At 39.1% G+C, this 22,235-nt stretch overlaps 2 protein-coding genes across 2 annotated transcripts; both read right to left on the bottom strand.

Annotated features, from left to right (window-relative positions):
* Positions 1-935: 935 nt before the first annotated feature.
* birc5a (baculoviral IAP repeat containing 5a) lies at positions 936-3,247 on the bottom strand. The gene is made up of 4 exons (XM_087793277.1): positions 3,079-3,247; positions 2,201-2,310; positions 1,970-2,087; positions 936-1,486 (listed from the first exon to the last, which is right to left on the bottom strand). The coding sequence occupies exons 1-4, from the start codon at positions 3,184-3,186 to the stop codon at positions 1,418-1,420; spliced, it is 405 nt and encodes a 134-aa protein (XP_087649403.1). The 5' UTR covers positions 3,187-3,247; the 3' UTR covers positions 936-1,417.
* A 407-nt stretch (positions 3,248-3,654) lies between these two features.
* LOC148077602 (solute carrier family 25 member 44-like) lies at positions 3,655-7,275 on the bottom strand. The gene is made up of 4 exons (XM_087794288.1): positions 7,067-7,275; positions 5,774-6,429; positions 5,572-5,699; positions 3,655-4,235 (listed from the first exon to the last, which is right to left on the bottom strand). Exons 1-4 carry the CDS (start codon positions 7,087-7,089, stop codon positions 4,044-4,046), a joined length of 999 nt encoding a protein of 332 aa, XP_087650414.1. The 5' UTR covers positions 7,090-7,275; the 3' UTR covers positions 3,655-4,043.
* Positions 7,276-22,235: the final 14,960 nt, after the last annotated feature.

The following is a 22,235-nucleotide window of genomic DNA, read 5'->3' as shown; positions in this document are numbered from 1 at the left end:
TTGACTTGTTCTTTAGAGTGTGTTCAGCTGTCAGGAGCTCTCAGTGTATTGTTATTATTTTTGATAGAACACGCTTTGAAACATTTTATCGGAAATATGTCACCAAACTTTGAAGTAACATGTTTTTTTTTCCAGCAAGTCCAGGTTGATGAGGTGTTCCTCAGCCAGGACCAGGATATGCCAGGAAAGTCCTTTAGAATGAAGGTTGTGTGATGTCCAACAAAACCACTCCAACTGACGGACATCTCATCTCATGAAGGTGGCTGCATTTAACTGAAGTAACATATTTTATTATTTAAATATGCTTGATGTCTCTATTTAGATGATTTATCTATTCTGATATATCTTCTAACTCTTAAGTAACCTTGCAAGGGTTGGGTTCACATTGCTTTTAGCAATTACATTTTCAAATGTATATTAATAATTACAATACAATACGTTAACGTATCCTTTTGAAAAGGAAGATATGGTGGTTTTCCTAAGTATTGTACATTCAACCGGTGAGTTAAAGTGCGTTTGTTTGAACATTTTGTGACCGGAATATTAAGCGGTAAAGAAAAGGCTGCGCTGCAGGGGAGGGCGGGAAAAACAAAACAGGAAGTGCTGCGTAACGTAGTACAAATTATGTTATTAGATGTTGATGCTACATTCATTCAGCTACATTGTCCACACGCGTGTACTGGGAAATGCATTTGTCTATGCGTCATCTACTGTTCGATTAATTTAAATTAAGGCTGCATCGGAGTTACTTTTATTTTGAAAAAATATCCCCGCCGAGATCAGTCATTTCCTTCAAACAGGAAATAGATTCCACTCTAATCTCACGCGACTTTAACAGCCTTCAAATAAAACGAAGAACGATTGTTTTACGTTCAAATTCCACGGAATGTAATGAGACATTAGATCGTATTTATCCCTATTGCAGTGTTTTATTTAAAATCACAATTTTACGAGTAGTTTTAAGGCCTTTAGCTCCGGAAGTCATTACACCAGTTTTATCTAAAGCTACAAAAATGACTAAAGAACCGACAAAAAAAACAAAAAAAACACCTTCAATGTTTATTTATTCACGTTAAGTTGAAATAACTTACAAAAAATAAACTTAGCTAGTTTGGAACAGGCTGATTTAAATGATTTGGTTTATTTAAAGTATTGTACTTCAACACGCAACTACAATGTTCCGTTTGAGCATTTAATCATCGTGGAAAATGTGTCCCAATCTACCTTCGAGTTGAATATTCAGGGACACGGCTTGCAAGCATGTAAACACATAGTCTTTATTTGTCAAATAACCACTGATACCACTAATACAAAGACAATCAAAGAAATAAAACCAATAAAGAAAAAAAGGTTTTAAAAAAAGTGCACTGTGTAAAACAGTCTCCATCTCCAGGCCAGTCCTTTTATGTTGATTTGTTCAGAATTTTGGCCTTTTTTCTTTGGTGGCTTCTTTGAATCGGGTGATTCCTTCTTTACACCTTTTTGTCTGCAAGTGGAAGAAGAGAACATTGCATCAGAAGGGATGCAGTAACAGGACTGAGGTGGAACATCATGTTTAAAGCAAGATTTGAAAAGGTTGGTAAATAAGATGTTTCTTTAATACGTTTGCTCATGTATTCCCTTAAATTCTTAATTTACTAAACTGCAAGACAAAACTATGTTTGAGGTTCGTCTTCTTAATGAAGAGGCACAGTTGTTTTGTTTATATTCTGTTTATTAGTTGATTATTTAAGTTTGTTGATTATTCATTTCATTTTGTTGGTTATTTTTCTTCAATGCCTTAGTTAATGTATTCTTATTTTGCATCGTGAGTCAGAGAGGACCACAATTTCATTTATGCTGTACGTCTTAATCCATGCATATTTGACAATAAAATAACTTGAACGCAATCTATATTCATTTTTGACAAAATCTAATGAAGCACATTTTCCTACTCAAGAATATATTGCCAAGTTTTTTTGAAACTCACGACTATGTTCTTGAGTCTCTCCTTTTGCAGCTTGAGTATCTCTTCTACGGTCCAGTCCTCCATCTTCTTCTTCAGGTTGAGGAACCCACAGCTCGGTGCATGAAGCTTGTGTTCTTTTCTGAAGGGAAATTGGGAAAAAAAAGGAGAATAATGACAACCTGACAATCATGATATAGAAACTGAAGGTCTTTCACAGATTGATCTAACATAAATAAACTGGTCGTCTCTTACTGTGGATCATCCTCAGGTTCCCAGCCTTCCAACTCTTTGAGGCAGAAGAAGCACATGGCCACATCAGGACTGTTGTCAAACGGCTTGTGAATAAAACCTGCACTTGCCATCTGTGGGGAAATAAAGGTAATACGTCTTTAAATCAGTAATAATGTTATGAAACAGCAACCAATTATTCAGCAATAAAGTCTAAATATTGCATTACATCCATCTTGTGATACTAGAACACAGTTTGATAGTTTAACGTGTTTGGAATAAAATTGACATTGTTTATAATAATAATGCTTTCATATTATATTAGTTAGAGGTGGGTATTGGCAAGAATCTGGTGATACGATACATCATATTGCAATACTGTAGGAACACACGGGTAAATTTGTAGTATTGCAGGAGTACTTGACTCTGGTGAGTCATAAGTACTTTAATTTGTATATGTCCAAACATCAACTGTAAAAGCTGCTGGAATAGAGTATCCTCTTGTCCTTAGTTATAACCAGTATCTCCAGGGATTGTATAGTTTTCTTAAACTGTAAAGGACATAGTGACTGTTGCCATCTAGCAAAGGTTAACTGCGCAGTGAAAAATGTTTTATTGTATATTAAGAAATATCTCAATTTTAAATTACGATTTGAATTGTAGTTAAGTGTTATTGAATTGTACACCATTATATACTAAACTATGTTTAAAAACGAATTATTTGAAGGCCAGAAATGTAAAATAAATATAATAGGGGTGGGGGAGGTCGATAAAGTGCTGTCGATATCGACACAGTATTGTGAAATAAATATGTATCAACTGTTTTCGTAAACATAAGAGACCGTCACAATAACAGCTCTTCGTGTTAGCTGATGTTGCTAATGTACTGCTAGTTCACTCACCCTCTCCGGTGTGCAGACACAATCTTCCACAAAAGGCCAGTCTTTGTACGTTTTCAACCTGTTCTCATAATGAAACAAGTCAAAGTCTCCTGTCGTCTCTGCCTCCATTATGTTGCTTCAAAACAATCCACAGAGGTGTCGTGTTGATAAAATGCTAGTCCAGCAACTGAACGAGCTAAACGCCTTTTCAAATTTCCCTCCTTCGTTCAAGCGCTTTTATTGGTCGAGAAGTGTCACGTGTTTAATGTCTTGTTCACTTTCTAAAGCGTATAGCGACGCCTAGCGTCCTGAAGACTCATGACACTTCCCCCTTTCCTTATCAAACTTGTTTATATACAAATAAAATATGCTTTGGTAGTCTAGCTTTGAATTGTATATTCATAACAACACGTTTCACACTTGCCTAAACAAACTATCTAATTATCTATTTCCAAGTACTTCTTTTTGTATGCTATTACTTTTTAAGGGATGAGCAAATATGTTTACAAGCAGACGCACACAGTGACCAACTGAAACAAAAACATGGGAACGTAATTGATCCACAAATGATAAGCACGTTATTATAAATATGTTTAATTACACCAAATGGAATCACATTTTACAGGAATAAAAGCGGCATCTACAGCTAGATGAACGGGCAGTCGATAAATCATGTTTATATAGTTGTTTAAAATCAATTCACAATCAGAGTTAACAGCAACATTTACTGTAGTTTGTAAAAGCATAAGAGTTAATCAGTCCCTTCTCTTCATAAATCTTGTTGGCGTTACAACCTTTCCTTATGCAATGCTGTAACCAGTGTTAGCTACATGTACATGTACTCGTTGCATTAAGAAGGTTTTTTGCAAATGCGAGCCAACATGGTAATTCTACCATTATTCATATTTCTCTTGATCACACAAAATGTTATTTTTACACAGACATGTTTTATCTTGACACAGTACTCCACGAATCCAAAATAAATTCTACCAGTGTCTGGAATCCACCAGCTCTGGCCTCAAACTTAGTTTTTTCAGTGTCTCATAACCAACAACCATGACGATGGCAGTGGGAGTGGATGAAATGATCCGTGCGGAAAGACCTTTGGTTAATCCCCAAAAACCCTCCTCAGTGATGAGCTGCCTGAAGGTTTCAGTGACAGAAGTCCTTCCTTCCACCTAAAGAAAGAACAAGGTGTCATTTCATCTGAAAAACGGGTACGTCAAGTTACACAAGTTAGCAGTTTCACGTATAACAAACCATAAGGAATTTGAATTTAGGGGAAAGATCCCTCACTAGTTGTAGAGACAGGGGACAGAAAATATTAACAGCGCTGATGCGATGCTCTTAATTTGAAAGCTGGTAGTTTATTTCCTCCTTCTGAACGGCATTTGGAATTTACCGTATAGTTTAGCGGTAACTTTTCAAATTAAAGTGCAGCTCATGACTGGACAAACCCAAACAATGGGTAGATTGGCAGAAGTATGATGCTGTTGTCTTTTAAGTAGTAATGTAAGGTAAAACTTTATTGATCCCTCAGGAGGTCTCCTTCGGGAAATTGTTTGTGATGTAATGAAAGATGCTCACGCCTTATGTTGCTTCTGAATGATCGGTTGATGTTGACTGAGAAATGTCAAGTGGGGCGAGTGAAAGAGCAATGCAACTAAACACTCTACTAATAAATGCACGAAAGAATGAATTAATACACTATCAATCTCGTGCCCATAACATAAATAGGCGACAGATGGATAAAATACGCTTATTATAGTTTACTACGCGCCCAGATTAGGCTCTTTTCTTCTCTTCATTTCTCACCAGTATACATGCCGGCAAATGACGAATGGCTGATGTTGACCTAGGTGGCGTGTGTTTTAGTCATGTGATCGTAGATGGGAGTGGTGTCAAGTACAGAATTTGTATGCATACATAAGCGTTTATTATACCTATATAGGGTTTATAATATTGGTAAATTACTAAATAAATATAGTGCGACTTCGTAGTATTACTCCACGACGCTTATAACTACGGGGTAATACAATGGTGACTTGTAAGGAGCCTCGCACAGTAATACTATGGAGCTTACAGAGTAATACTAAGGTGACTCGCCGCGCAGTTTCTTAGTTTAGAAATTTAGAGAGATTTTTTTAAAGACCATGTATCACATAAGATCGCTTCGTGGTCAGAAGGTAAAAACATAATTATTATATAAGATATTCAATTATATTCAATTCAATATTAGAACATATTCAGCGCCATTTATAGTCCATAAGATACGGTAAATTGAGTTATGTGATTTATCTGTGATGTTGGTTATAATTAAATACCCATTGGAAGCGGTTCTAGAAGAAAAAAAGTTTTTTTATTCTGATAACTACTGGAAGGGGTTTGCTGTAATGGGATTGGAAGGTGATTGAGACAGAGCTCTCTAGTGGTTATATAGTATGTAGAAAAAATAGTAAACGTTGAAAGCCTAGCACAAGGAAAGACCAGTTTTCAATTGTTGAAGCTGAATACCTGAATTCTGGCTCTGACCACATCCATTGGGTTAGTGACAGTAGAAGCAGTAGCAGCGGCGAGCGGTCCAGCCATGGCTTGTAGAACTAGATGAGGGCAGTCGCTAGGAGCCATTTTTGAGAGTTGTTCTGTAGAGCCACAAACGCATTAGTGGATAAATTGAGCAAACAGTCTTAGCGACCTACAGAAGGTGTGATCTTACCAGCATAGAAATGATAGAAGGGCCACCACACAGCACTGTTTGGAATATAGGTGAGCAGCGATGCAACATATCCTCTGTAGAAGCCATGGAAGCCATCAGCAGCAAATATCTGGTGCACAATGTTTCTTGTTTGTCCAAAGAGTCTTTTAGATTTCCCATTCTCCAGGTTGAGGCGGAAGCGAGTCAGGTGTTCGCCTTGACCCTGCATCATGAGCTGCTGCGACACCACGTCTATAGGCACCGTGATGCTCTGTGCGACGAGAGATGCCGACCCGCCCGCCACCAGTGATTTGACCGTGTTATTGTCTGAATATTCAGAGACGTACTTTCGTACCAGCTCGTACGTGGTGATGTAAGCCTGTCCTGAAATGAGGGTGAAGGTGTTGACCATGAAGCCCCGGTACAAGCCACACACCCCTTCTTTTCGGAGGATCTTGAAAAATGCATCAAAGGTCCCGCTGTAGAGAGATTTACCCCTCTGCACCTGCAGACGAGTGCGGATAAGTGTTGCCGGGTACACTGTGGCCCGGATGCTCATCGTCATGAACACCCCGAAAGAGTAGAACTTTCTTTTGTCCAGGTCCTCCCATTCTATGATCTGGATGTTCCTCTTCTGCTGCATCTTGACTTCTTGAGAGGCGTCAGATGGTTCTTGTCTAAGAACAACAAGAACAAGACAAGAATGAATAAAGTGCTACTTTCGAAACCAACTTCTCCAAAAAAAATGGACAGTTTGAAAAATCAGTGTTTTTGAGCCTTGTTCCTTTTAGTGGATGCGGTCGTTTGTGATGATAAGACGGTGAAAGACCCTGAAACTTCAAGATAGTCTTCTGACGAATGCAATCATTAACTTTTTGTCCATATCATATTTTACAGTGCCTAGTTGTACATGCCTTTAGATAAAACATGATAAGAAACTACCTCAATATTGAAGAAAGAAACCAGCAGTTTGAGAGGATATAATTGACAGAGGCAGATGCATTTAATATATTCGTATATGTTTCTTTCTTCCAAGTTATATCTCAGCTCTTGGTCGTGAACTAAGATTCATTCACTTCCCATCAACCAAGAGCATGACGAGTGAGGTTTTTCCTGAACTGAGGGCGGAAGTGAAAGGGCAAGAGAGGAGCTAACGGAAGCTACACGCTAATACCCGAGAAAAAACACACTTAAATACAATTTCAAATGTTCAGTTGCAACAAGTTGCACAGCTTGATGCTAAAATCTATCCACTTGAAACATGTGCAGATCTGGTATTCCTTCATTTTGCAAAAAGAAAGAGTGGAGACTGACCTTTCGACAGATGTTGACGTCATAGCCTCGGACGCTTTACGTACATCAGCTTGACATGTGGCGAATTCTTCAACGCCCGACGAACCATTCTGGTCTACATGTTAACGCAGGTGAAGAAAACGGATGAAGAACCCATGACTCGAACACCAAGCAGCCATTCTACTATGATGAGCAGTGACCAGAGCAACCGGTTCTTCTTCTTCTTTTTCTCCTGGCTTCATTGAGGAACACACTGCCCCCTCACGTGGACGAGGGTATTACATAGTGCTCAGCCTGGGATGGTACATTCAACTAAATACAGGTATTTGAGTTTATTTTGTTTCCCAGAAAGAATACATTTGAAGCAGGCTGTGATGAAAGGTTTTTTTTATATATATATTTTAAAATGTGACCCTTTTGCTTCTTCTCTGCATTTATAGTCGACCTCATCTTCTTTCACCTGGTATCTCCATCTTCCTATTATGTTCCCGACTTTCCTCATGTTCTTGGGTGAGAGGACCACATTGAGAAGAGCTTTCTTCCCTACTATCACTTATGGTCATGGCCTTACAATCCCATAGTTGAAGACAATATTGTAACACATTTCTTTGTGTGTGGTTATTCATGAGTAATAACACTAGAACAATCTGTATCTTAGGAAATCTTGGTAAGTGTCTTCATCGCTTCCCAGAATAATTTGTGGTCCTGATCTACCTTTTTCTAAGGTAAGTCCAGCCAATAGACAGTCTGAGGTAAACTGGTTTTCTTTCCTGTTTTTGCTGGATTAGGAAAAAAAAAATCTAAAATGATTTGGAACATTGAATCTCAACGAAAATGATGCATTTGAATATTTCCATTTCTACTGAAGAATGTTAGTCAATAATAGTGTTTTTTAATTAAATAATATTGAATTTATGATGTGGATAATGAACAATAAAACTATGTTAATGGAATCTGTGTGACATTATTGTATTAACCATTATATTGACTTTGCAGTTTGAAATAACTATTTTTTTTAATTCTCCTTTGTCTGTTGAAACAATGACAAGATACCTGACTGTGTTATATTGGGGGTTCAGAGCAATGGGGTGATTGATCCTGAATAAATGCTTTGCTCTTTGCGTGTACAAGTGAACCTTTGCTGTGGTTATGAAGGGGTTATGTGGTCATTTATTATATAATCTTGGCTCTTAATCTGTGAATATGTTGTTCTTGTCCCTAATGGTTTAAAAAAAAAAAGCAGTTTCAAATGAGCTAATGGAAGGAGGGGGTAAATTAGAGAGCATTGTGAAAGACCCTTGTGTAATATGAGTGAGTTGGTGCTCTTGTAAGAGGTGTGTGTGGTTAAGAGCCTTATTGTATAAGGACTTCCATATAACATGGTCCATTATTCTATTTTCACCAAAATCCTTGCCCTGTGTGCTCCAGTTGTGCAGTTGATGGGCTCTCACAGAAGTATTCATTAGAATGCTTCCGTCTCCATTATGGCTGCTCAAGGATACATTACTATTAGATAACCACAACATCATCGCCCTCTTTATATTCTCAGAAAAGAACATTTCTCCCCCGTGTTTATACTCGTATCTTTTCCTTTAATTACATTTCCTTCCTCTTTTCAAACCAATCAAGGTCCCTTACATTTCCCACCTGGGAGACACTTCATAACAGTACGAGCATTAACTTTTCATTCAACTATCCAATTTTTTTATCCTGACTGTTCACAACAAGAAAACCGGTGCTGGTCCAATAACTAGCTAGGCGACTGGGCTTTAGGTTTGCCTCAAATTTAAAGTAGATTATTTATGTGTATACATTTACCTACATAGATGCCAGTGTTTAATATGAGATGGGCAACGGAGATTATCAATGTTATTAAAGTAAAACTGACATTAAAAGGAAAGGAATTTGTTTTGTGAAGCACAGAAATAATTAAGAGCCTCAAAGAATGGAAAGAGAACATGAAAATCTGACTCTTACTTCCTATTAGATAAATATACATTGTGTTTGGGGTGCGATTTCAAAGGCATAAAGATTCTGTCCCCTCGTCTCATTGAGTTTGACACCCTTAGATAATATAATTGTTTTAAGTAGCTAAGTAAATAATTAATTTATATTTGTATAGCGCTTTTTCAGACCAGGTTCACAAAGTGCTTAAACAATCAAAACAATACCCAATAAAATATATACTTTAAAGGTCAAGATAACTCATAACGACACAGGAGTCTCAGAAAATCAGGGAAAAACCTGCACAAATAAAAATGTCTTAAGATGTTATTGAAGGAGTCAGTAGATCATCAAACACAGAGAGAGAGAGGAAGATCGTTCCAAAGCTTAGGAGCAACAGCCTGGAAGGATTTCTCTCCTCTGGTTCTGAACCGTGTCCGAGGAACCATGAGTAGATTCTGATCCACAGACCTCAGAGCCTGAGCTGGGGTGTAAGGCTGGATCAGATCAGTCATGAATAGCTCTGAAAGTAAGAACCAGAATTTTAAAGTTGATCCTGAAAGAAACTGGCAGCCAGTGAAGTGTTTTAAGGATCGGAGAAATGTGAGTTCTTCTACTAGAGCAGCAAAAGTGGCACTGTACATGAGTGACCATATTTGTTAAGGGCTCCCCCAGTGTTTTAACCGTGTAATCAAAATGTTGTAAAAACACTTTGTCCTACTTGTGTAAGTCAACATGTTTTTAAACCAAAGAAAGGTATTTATCTTTTATTTAGAGATGGAACAATTGAAAAACAATACTTTAAAACGTGGTGAGTCTGTGGTACAGGTAGGTTTTAAGGTGCCACGGGAGTCAGATATATGGTTGAAATTCCTAAAGCAAATGTTTTTTGATTGTGCGATTTACATGGTAAAGTTTACATGTAATAATCACATTAGTATTTTTAATTCACTGGTGAGCACCTTTACGTTTAATCCAGGCCCAATTCCTAAAATTGACCTTGGCTTTTTACTCAATATTATATTTTAAATTTTGATTTGCTCTTCTTTATGCGTTGATCAATCACATAATTTTGTTTTCTCTTCTTATTTGTTAATTGGACGTAAAGACATGTTTGATTTCTGCCTCATGGCTCCTCTCTCTCTTAGACCTCCTCCTCTTTTACCTGAACCCGTTGGAGACGCTCACGTTTTATCAATGGCCATCGCTGTGAGAGATCAAGAGCAGCAACGGTAGCGTGGCATCGGTAAGAGTGCTGGATGGAGGGAGAACAACAATTAGAGATGAGATGACAAGAAGAACGAAGGGGGAGAGGTTAATGAAGAAAAGTGTGCGTAAATGAAGGGAGGAGCGCTTCAGTGAGGGGGGGAAATATGAGGACTAATGGAAGCGAACACTGGTAGAACACAGATGAGGAGTGGAACCGAGGAAGAGAAATCAATTCAGCAGCTAAAGTAAGAGATTGGGACAGGAGAGGAGATGAATGTGTGTAATAGAGTGAGAGAGGAGCGAGAGAGAAAAGAGGGGAGGGGGCTACCAGTCGTTGGACTGAGCAAGCTTGTGTGTGTGAATAGAAAAAGAGTGTGAGGAGGTTCAATATTGGTGAGAAGGCTGCCGCACAAGAAACATGCGTCTTTAAAAGAGAAAAGTCCTACAACATTTTCAAATTGAATGGATTCCTCCGTCCCTCTCTGAGGCTGCTTTATCATTCAGGGCGAACGACACATCTGGATCCAAAATCTGAAGGTAAAAATCTTTTCAGTTCATTTTCTTATTTGTTATTTTTTTGAAAACATTCATCCCTCCTCATGCAAACAAACAAGTGATGATTATTTAGCACGTGAAACCACAGAGTGGTCGCCAACATTTTTGGAATATCTGGACGTCATCCACCACTGTTCCTTGAAAGAGCGCTGGTTGAACATCCTCTGAGTGATTCACATGTTCTCCGTGGAAGGTGGAAAAAAGTGGAGCAGAAACCACAACAGCTTGTTTCAAGCGGACGTGTTAATGAGAGCAGCTGACACACACACACACACACACACACACACACACACACACACACACACAAGGAGCTGCGACTCTCTAAAGGACGAGTCCAGTTATTATTTTATGGTCAGTGTTAACTGCGGTGCTGACATTAATGACACTAATAATGATGGCAAATTATGTTTCTGTATCGTAGCTTCCTGCTTGCTGATGATGAGTAGAACTGTACATTCAATGAAATTATCTCAACACTCAGTCTTGTATAAATCTGAGGAAACATTTCTCAACTTAATTAGTCATTTTGGAAAATAAACATTGAATATTTCTCTTATAGAATATATGATTCCTGATGGTTGAAGACTAACTACATCTTTGATGACCAGTTAAAACCTACCTTCGCTTGTGTCACAAATGTACTTGCTGTTGCCGTTCTGCGCTACAACAGCGCACACACAGACACGCACACGCACATTTACTCGCACACGCATCCACACACACACACCCGCACATACACACACGGGTAAGTAGGTTAACAACCAATTCTTTATGATAATAGGCAGTATATATTGCAAGATAAATATAGATACAGGTGGCGTTGGAAGTAGTACACAGCATACATCTGCTGAATCTGTTGAGGAAAGTAACATAACCAAGTGAAACTAGTAGCAATGAAACGACGTTGTCTTGCCTCAAACTGAGCATGTTTGATGAGGAATTTGACTTGTGCCTTTTTTGCTACTGTAATGTAAGCTATCGGTGTAAACTGTTGCTTTGCATGATAGGAAAAGTACTGGACACTGTTCATTTATATCGGTCACAATCCAGATATGTAAAGGGATGCTGAAAAAATCACAAATGAAGATGGTGCATTCACAAGGGAGGAATAAGAGACATTCAATGTCATACCAGCCAAAACTTTAAAACGAGCTGACGCCGGTTCCTGGTCAATCTAGCGTTTATTAGGGGTAGGAAGATTGCAGATTGCCGCAGTCATGTCACAAATCGTCTGGGACTGTCCAGCAAGCCACCAGCAAAAAAGTGTTAGGAAAATCCTGGTAGAAGTCCCAAAGCAGCATAGGATCCAGGATCAGCGACCTTTAGATCCAGGACCTCTCCTCTGGACCTAACCACTCCCAGTAGACTAGCTACTGTAATTGGTGATGGAAATCCAAAATCTTGCTGACCTTGTTTGCAGGTTGGTCTTTGATGATGAGGGGTGGTGGAGAATCTTGTGGCCCTATATGTGAATCAGGACCCACGATCCAAAATGATTGTTGTTTGGAAAATGTGGTCCACCATCATATCGTCAGTCACCAAGGCGGATGGGAGTTTTTTGAAAGAGAGACAAATTGGGTCATCTTGGATTGCCTGTCTACAATATACAGAATGGTGGTCTTGCCGTTGGAGGGTGGAAGCCCAGTGGCGAAATTTATGGCAAAGATCTGACAGACGACTTGGTGCTCGTAAGAGTTGATCCACAATGCTGCCAGAAATGCTCCTGCTCTCCCTCTGGAGAATCTGCAAGCGAATGCGAAAAGGTCTCTGGGGTTAGTAGTAAACCAGGAATCAGGTCTCCACTGAACTTCATGCCTACGCTCCTGGAGCCAGTTGTCAATGTAAACGGAGACATATAAGATCATCGAGGGTCTCAGGTTCATCCCGGGTTTGATCAAGGATTTCATTGTTGTGACATGAAATAAAAACTGATTTAAGGGCTGGTTCATTTCACCCTCTTTCTGAGGCACCAACCCGGGAATCAATACTAAATCGAACAAGCTCCCCGATGGTGGACATCAATGTTGCAGATACAGCAGAGCCTCACAAGCTACGAAAAAGGGAAAACACAGAGAAAAAGGAAAAATCAATGCAAAATAAAATTTCACTGGAAGGGAATAGTAAGGTTGTAAGGTTGTAAAAATAATAAAAAGCTAAAAGCATCAAAGAGAAATAAATAAGTTAGTTGGAATCATTTTAGGGCGGGTGGGAGCTGTTTTGGTACATTCATGAGTCTTACACTGTACTGTTAACTGTTGGCTGTGAGTATCTGTACACAAGGTACTACACCATGATATTCAAACTACATTTAAATCACATCGCTACTACTCCACATCATGTCATCTGTCACATGTGACCCACTTGTTAATGTTTTAAATGTAAGTTTAATTAAATTTAAATGTATTTTATCACAAAGTACACTCACACAAATACACTTTCAGCTTGAGTCTAGTTTGTGGTGAAGAAAAAGGTTCTGCTGTGTGCAGCTTGTACATTTGTTTCCTCGAGGCACTTCCTACAACAAATTTTATTTACTAGTGTATTGGGTCTTGTTTTCTGTCATTGTCTGCCTCAACTGTCTTGGGTTGCACTGAACAATACACAACCTTTTTGCAAAGTGCCAAATACCAAACAGAAGATCGAAGAATAGCACGAGTGGGACTTGTGAGTGCCTGGAAGAACTGGGGTAACCCAGTGAGGAGTGGAAGACCACCTACATTGGGAGAAAGTCCACCACTTTTGTGTGTTTTTGGATTATTTAGGAAACCAGAGTGTCTGGAAGAAACACAGCGAGCATTGGGTAAACTGGAATAATAAAGAGACGACGCAGTTTTCCCACCTTGTCAACCGCATTTACAGGCTTATAAGTGCTTCACTTATTCCAGTCCCATCAACACCCACATCTCACGTACTAATTGTTACCTGCTGCAGGTGCGGTTGCAGGTGTACATAGCCGCGCTCTCATAATGTACTCCGTTGAAAGGAGGTGTTATAACATTAGCCTGCTCCTCGTTGCTCTGATGTGTTTCTATAGATACGCCATAATTGACTTTTGCTGCGCCTCCGAAGAGCTGCCCCACTCACAGGGACGCACAACAAGCAGGCCCGGCTCCGCCAATGCGGTTTATCGGAAAGGTGCACCTTCAGGGGATTCATTTGGAACGGGGAGAAACCAAACAAAGCGAGCGGCGTGGGCTCGCAGAGATTAATGATTTCCACACAAGCGCAGAACAATTGATCATTATGGGGAGAGAAGACGGCAGGTGATGTGTTCAATTGGGTAGAAAGTTCGAACAAATTTGAGCAGTAAAGGGAGGGGGGGGGGGTCTGACACAGCATTGTCCCGGACTCCTGTTCTCTCTCACAACTGGAGATGAAAATATGACAGCGCCGGGAGTTTTCAATTCTCTGGAGGGTTTTTGTTGGCAGGAGAGAGACAGGCAGGGATCCACAGACTACGAGCTAACATTAGCGCTTTAATACAACTCCCCTTCATTAACAACAACCTGCTGTTGTGTTTGTGAGGCAGGGATGCAAATCCTCAACAGCGTGAATGAGCCCCATGAGAGGATTAGAGTGGACTGTAGTCGCCAAAAATTAATATGTTTGAAACACACATTCTTTCACTTGGCAACTCAGCACAGCTGTAAACAAACTCGGAAGACGTCGTCTAACATTTATGGTTTTTAATCAAGCCTCTGAGGGCGGTTTGTGATGGTGACAGCGCTTCTGTGTTTATTAACATGGAGTGTAAGAAAAGAGCACTTTCACCTGACTCTGCATGCTTTTTCATTCTTACGCACCGAGAAATCCCCCCCAGGGGAAGAGAAGGAGGATTGCTGTAAGCAAAAGCACAAAACAACCTTCACTGTGCGGCTATGGCGGAATATTTGTCACAGACTTCCTGCAGTGGCAACTCATTGTGACAAATGAAACAATGTCTGGAACGAGACGATAGCTGAAGTGTATTACAGTTGCTATTGTGAACTTGTTGCTGGTCATGTCCTCCATAAATAACAATTTTCAGTTGCTGTACAGTCAAATGTTTCATAGCAAAATACTGTTATTGTAAGAAGAGCAAGACTTTGGTCGACTTCATTATTTTTAATGATGCCTTTTTTTCTATTATTCATTTTTATTAGATGCCAGTTTTCTATGATTTACTATTAGAAGAAATACAAGTCACAGCGATGGCCTCACAACCAGGGTCTCCCACAGACATTCTGCCTGTCGTCACGAGTATAGCTAGTTTCGTGCTCGTGTAATAAAAACCCTTCTAAACGACAATTATAGTCACAATTTTCAAGTTATGAAAAGTTTTACACAAAAACAAAATCACTTTTGGTGATATGTCTGTGAAAATGAACTGGAGTCCAACTTATAACACAATATACTAATACTAAATCTAATAATTTGTTGTGCAGGCTGATTATGATATGATGTTAACCTGAGAATGTGTGATGAAAAAAAGCTATTTCTTACGTATAAAGGCGGTTGGCAGATCTTCCACCAAGATTGATTCAATTATGAAAACGGCTCCAGACCTTCTATTGCAAGGGTGGGCAACTATAATTCTTAAAGGGCCACATTGAATTCTGTGAATGTTGTTAGGGGCCGTCAAGCAAAAAGAAAGACGATAAAATCCTTAAAAAAAAGGACATCTGTCATTAGGCCGTGACATTTATTAAGTTAAATAAGCTGCAATTTTATTCTTGTATATATGAGTTTTTTTCCAAACATTTCTTCAACTAACTTAAAACATTTTTTTGAGGGATTAATATATGCTCGAAAAATTACACACAAGGAGGGAAAAAGTAAATAAGTGTTATGTGTAATTGTAAATTAATAATAAATACAAAATACATTTGTTAATGCATTAGAACCATTTATACATGACCATACTTTGACATTTCGAGGGGCGCATAAATACAGTCTTTGCTCAGGTCTGTTCTATTGTGTCTCTTCCTTTCATTTGCAACAAGAAGTGCAGTCGTGCATAAACATTTAGATAAGGGAGCAGTTTACTAATCCTCTTACAGAGATACTCAAGGAGAAATAAAAAAAACAATTATACCAGTGAGACAAAAGCTAAGCATCACAAGGACATATTTAAGTCTAAGTCTTTTAATTAAAAGACGTTGTGCAGGAACAAAAGTAAAAACATGTGGAGGGAAGATGAGATGTTTAGGATCATCTGTGGGCGAACAACCACCCACTAAAGTATATCAGTGATATGTCCTTGGTCGTCTCTGTCACCTCCTCACTCGGTCCTTCGCCAGCTCGCACAGACTCTCTGCTGTATTTATTTCAACTGTTCGGCTCTTTGTAGTTCCTCGGGCGTGAAGTAGAAGCCAACAGTTCCACTGACATACATGGCACCCTCGTGGTAGCTAGCGGCTCGTATTATCCATTCAGTCTTTGTTGCATTTCCCCTGAATTCTGCGACTGACTCTGCCTCATTATTCATGGCTCTGATGTACAAACTTAGCCTCATGGTTGGAGTCTCGTGCTTGTGTCTACCTGGGTGGTGTCAACAAATATTTTGTCCTTTCATCGACCTTCTCGGTTGAATTTTACCTTCAATACATGACGATTGTCGTAGCTTTATCGGTAATAATTATTGTGAAATTAAACCTGGTCACTTCACAGTGAATCCCTCTGACTTTAGATTTCAATTCTTGTGTAAGAGTGAATCTTCCCGATGATCCTGGTCAGTTTGCTGTAAGTTTAGATTGATGAATGAGAGCTGAAAGACCTCAAGGATGATTAAACCTAATGCTCCTCATTTCACGCTCATTCACAAAGCATTGACCGCTGCTGACAGCCGCGACACCGGACTTGTTTCTCCAGCCACGTCTCATAGAACCTATTAGTAGCGTCTTGACTTTTGTCTTGTCGAGTTACTTCTTGTGTCATCGGACACGAGAGGTAAGTGAATCTGTCACTGTTTATGCTAATAATTCACGACAAGCTCAAACCTGCTGTTTGACTTGTTGCACTCTTCTTATGTGTCAAAGATCCTTCCACGGTTTCAGCCAATCACAGGTTTGATCTCTGTATCATGCTACAGAAGGATTCCTGATGTCATAAAAAATCACTAGTTCAATTAGGGTGAAGCGACGTTGCTATTTCTCATCATTTAAACATCAAACATCCGCTGCTGCAGGAGGTTGAACTTCATTGACTGCTGAAAGCGACAGACCGTCTTATTAAAAAAGCATCGCTCATAAAATATAGATTGTCTTTTTTCTTTAACTTCACCCTTTTTAGCTGGTTCATGTGAATCTCACAGATCTAAGGAAATATACACTTGGATTTGTCTCTCATTGACACACGCGAATACCTGGTAATAGCATTGTAATGGAGTCAAAAAGTTAATGCTGGTTAAGGTTATTTATTCGAGGACAGGGTTTTACATAAAATGAAGGCAAAATACCATTTTCTTTGCAAGTACGATCTTGTTTATGTAAAACTTTTTCAACAGTTCTTCGTAAGCCCTTGGAGAAAAATTAGCATCATGGATTTGATGAGTTTTAGATCCTTATTATTTTTATTATTGCTTTTTATGCACATATTCCCCCTTTTTCTTGGAAACTCCATGAGCTTTCTTTATTTCGAGGCGCTTGTTTTCTGTGTCATGAGGAGGTTTTCATATTTGCTGCCTTCACCAGATAGCTTTAAAACAGCGAGGTTTAGACAGTTGTCTTTCAAAAAATGTAAAACCTCAAAAGTTGAACTTCATTCTGAATGGTTCATTTCCCAAATCCTGCTCCACGGCTTGGCAGTCGAGGGCCTTTGAACTAAAGAACATGGTGTTACTCACGACAACAGCCCTCGTAGTGGTGAAGTGAGACACAAGGAGGACATGTAGCCCTTTGACTAAAATGTTCCCTTTTTTCCTTCTTTTGACTTTTCAGCACCAGTCCTTTTTAAAGATTTAATGGTCTCAATATAATTACTTTTGCATCATCACATTGTTTTACTAGATAAAAAGGCCAAAGTCCTATTTTTAAGCTTGTTTATAAACACATATAATGAAGGAAAAGGAGGACATTAACACACATATATTTATATCTTTATATTCGTTTCAGAATGCAAGGTTCTCACCAAAGTTGCTTTATAGTTGTAATCAGATTTTTCATTTTCTTTTTTCCGTCAGGACCACAGTAGTTCTTACCAGCTGCAGTGCGTAGAGGCTAAATAAGTACAAAAACAACTTTCAATTTGTACCTTGTTCTGCTGTCCACGTTAAACAAAAATGTCAATAACTATGTTTTGAACTTTTTGAACTTTGTTCAGATAGCCGCTGACAACAACAGGTAGTTACGTGTGCCTCTAAAAACGGCATGTATGTCGTAATTAAAAAGTATAAATATGCTCATATGGGACGTACGCCTGAGCAGTTGATTTATGGTTGCTGTCAAGCTTTTTTAATCAAAAGCTGCATAGTAAGCTCAAACTAAAAAAAAAACTGCTTCAATATGTGAGTTCCATAACAAAGTGCATTATCTATAGCGGTATCCGCCGCTCTATTGATCCTTTTCTTAACAACTACTCAGGGGATTTGGACCCGGGACCTCCTAAGACCTTGTGCAGGATGCAGAAGCAGCAACTAACTGTCTTGAAGCCAGTTCTTGAGAGATGTGCATTAGAGGGTTGATGTGTTTGCTGCAGGAGTGGAGGGAAGTCTGGAAAAAAATGGCACATTTGCTTCTAAATCTGTGCTACATTTAGGTCTCCCATCCAGGCATCCAAGTTTAGCCCAAACAAGAACCTCAGTTCTCAATCACTTGACCCAATTATATCAAGTGTAACAAAAAGAGCCTAATTTCTTCTGAAGAAGAAGGAACTCAGACAGCTTGTTACTTCAGATTGAACAATAAAAATCACAGAATTAGTCTCTACAAATGACGTGGATTTCCCTCCTGCTTTATTAACTCCTGTGGTTATGGGATGTCCTTGGTTTCAGTCGCCCAGACAAGGTATAATTGTGAACAATCGGTGCGTACGTGATGATACAAGCCTGAATCATCGAGCCTCGCTATCCCATCCATACTAGTCCTGGACTGATTATGACCATTCCTCATCATCGGCAGTTAAAAAAAACTCAAGGGCAGAGGCCCAGAGACAGAGAGGCAGATAGAGGACAGAAGTTGGCCGCTCCACTTTTACCGACCGTAAAAGTGGGACAATCTGTTCCTTGGATGATCTCCAAGTCTACTTTCCGGGGACTGATACACTGAAAATATCTATACACACGCTCTGTCCTACATAGCCGGGCGGTCGCGAAATATCGACATAGTGTAGAAATTTGAGTTGGAATCACAATGTGTGAAACCTCAGCGGTTCATTGTGTTGTTTTGGAGACCCACCAGAGACTGGGGGGGAAGAGACTGCAGATGCACACATGCATCAGTCATGTCAAGACAGCTCCCGCTCGACAACTCCTGGGAGACAGACGCACAATTTCTCTGGTCACTGCAGAATATTTTCAAAAGAAATGTGCAGAGCTTGAAGAAAGGTCGATAGATTGGGATGGATTTAAAAGTGTTTTAAATGTTTTCTTCACCAAGTTTGGAGTCACCATCTTTTTCAAATAAAGAGGAACAATTAAAGGTTTTATACGTGTAATTAAAGACTAAAAACAAATCGTTAAAAACGTGTCATGATAATATTTTAGATCAAATGCGATAATGACCAAAGATCTGGTTCAAGCAGCAACCTACTTAAAAAACTTCAGTTCTCCTTCTTAATATGCTTTATAGGTTAAAAACTATTGCTGAGAAAATAGTGGAACGTCTGCCATCTGGATGTGTTTCTTCTTCTGTATTTGATCAACTGTATCTTATTTACCAGGAGGATCATTTTGTTAGATTTCAGGACAAAACCAAATCCGACACCCAGACTGCATTATGTTCAGTTCCAATCATGGAAGTTTGGTGCCGTCGGTGCTGCACTCACCTCATCCTATCACTTCTAAATGTTCACTTTGCTCCCGGGTGAGGACCTGCTGCTCTTCAGCCTCTCTGTGCTTTATGTGGTGCCATTAATCCATGATGAGACAATGTCAAGTGTTTCCCAGCCACTCCGTAAAACCTTTTATCTATGACTATGCACACTTATTTTTGCATTTCTGACTCCATAATGAAACTCAATGCTTAAAATTGTCCTGTTCATGATATTATAAATATTTTCGCATACATGTTGTTAATAGAATACTTTTGATAAAGGGCAATCATCGGTAGATCGGAATTTGTTTGCCCCTCAAACATGAATCCATCTGAGATTCCTTAAGTACTGTTTTGCATTATTCCCCATCCTAAAAGGTTGACTTTCAAACTTCAAAACTTGATTAACACAGGCTGTACTTGGAGTGGAGCAGTTGCTTCTTTATGAAGATTATCAATTTGTCGCTTTTCTTCAGCTGCTGGGATCATGGGGCCAAAGTAAAGAGGCCAAAACATCCCTCTTTCAGTAAACCAATTTAAACCCTCCAGGGAGAAAACCAAGAGATGCTCTCTCTCTCTCTCTCTCCCTTTTTCTCTCTCTCTCTCTGTTTCTATCTCTCTCTCCCCCTCTCTCTTTCTGTCCCGGAATTCTGTCCTCCATTTAGACATGGAATATAAACACCTCAGTTGTCCTGATATGTTTGGTTATCTCATCATTAGGAATCCTGGCTCTGGATTCTTCTGTTAGAGCTTTAAAGTTAAAGGATCGTTTCAGAATACCACTTATTGAAGTGCATGGTAATATGAATGAGTCAATAAACAACTCAGCACATGTGCTGAAGAAGACTCACTCAATCCGAGCTTCATAAATAGGGAGGAAGAGGATTTAAGTGACTTTAAAACATGGCATGGTTGTTGGTGACAGATGGGCTGTTCTGAACTCAAAAGCTACCTGATCTAGTGGGATTTTAAAGGCGTCTCTTGTGTTGACTCCAACAGGACAGTGCAAAATGTCAGACCAACTGTTTTTTAGAATATGACGATCTAATAAAGCACCCTTTGGATGTGGTGGAATGCTAGTGGTCCTTTCATGACAATATAGACCGATATATATAGATAGGAGGAATGTGTGCTGGTTTTATCTATACAAAAAAAGCAAAGAAACTGGAAAAAAAAAACCTGCAAGAAGTAAATAATGTTATTGACATTCAGAAAAACCCAACAATAAGCTGTCCTGTTGAATCTTACGATAATATAAGAAATGATTGATGTAAATGTAATGTGTGAACCAAGTGAATGTCCATGCTCTTACGTCTGACATAAAGGAAGATGAAAATGTGGGACCTAAGTGACCCTCCTTCCCGGAGTCCATCAGTCTTCATATGCCAGGCTCTCAGGAACAGTATCAATCTCTGTCTTCATTTCCAAGACGAATGAGTTCCTGATTATTCATCTTCATTTAGTCACTCTTCTTTCTCAGGTCTGGATCACTGATATGAACCATGGCGTTGGTCGTCTAGTGTGTTGCCAGGTTTCTGTTTCATGTTATCATCAGGCTGTGTGTGTTCAAAGCTGCTGCCCCCCCTTTCATTGTGCAGCGTTGTGAGTGCGATAAATAATTTGGCATCGAATGTAACATTGTTTCCCATCCATGTGTCGTATATCATCCAATACCAGACAACCAATACTGCAGTAGATGTATGTTACATTGAAATAGCAATAAACAAATCGGTTTGTTACCAATTTCAAAATCAGAATTTTTTTTATTGTCATTATTGGTGGAATATTAATTCAGGTACATATGTGGAAAGTTAAAGAAAAATATCAAGAAGGCAACTGAGTCAAGGAGCGCAAGTGATCACTCTTAATCTTGTATAGGTATGAGTTTGTGTGGTTGGTGGTCCATCATGTAACTTTGAATTCAACTGTTGCATTTCTTCTGCAGAAAATCAGCAACAATCAAGGATGTCACTTACAAAGTGGTTTAAATTCTTCAACTGTGACACTTTCTTATTCTTTTGCTGTTGCTGGAGAGACTGAAACTGCAGGAAGTACAATTTACTGTAATCGTTGGTGTTTTTAAGTATGAATAATTAGTTGGCCGTCCACATATCCACATGGTCCAGATAGTTTGTCTTACAGGCAGATGATCATTTCCTGGGGCTTTATTTGCACTTCCTATTAAACAGGACTTCAAACTTAAATCCACCTTATTCATCTATAAAGTTCACTGGCGTTACAAACTGTATCTGTTTGCTAACTTTGAGCAGTTATGCTTCTTGAATGACAGCAGCCAATAGCCAAAGTCAATTTGAATTATCATCTATTGAAAAGATATGAGGTATTTGTGGGGCTCCTCCACTAAAGCCTTACGTTAGTGGCCCTTCAGTTAATAGATACTTTGAGCCTTACAATACATTCCGTACACACAATGTGAGACTCTGTAACCACCTTAGCATTTATAATAATAAAGACATGAGTATCCTCTTACATTCAGTTTTGAGTGAATCACAATAAATGCGTGTGTGGGCATC

This window comes from Callionymus lyra, chromosome 6 (assembly GCF_982586985.1).
Source record: "Callionymus lyra chromosome 6, fCalLyr1.hap1.1, whole genome shotgun sequence".
Lineage (NCBI taxonomy): Eukaryota > Metazoa > Chordata > Actinopteri > Syngnathiformes > Callionymidae > Callionymus > Callionymus lyra.
This window is presented reverse-complemented; position numbering and strand designations above follow the sequence as displayed.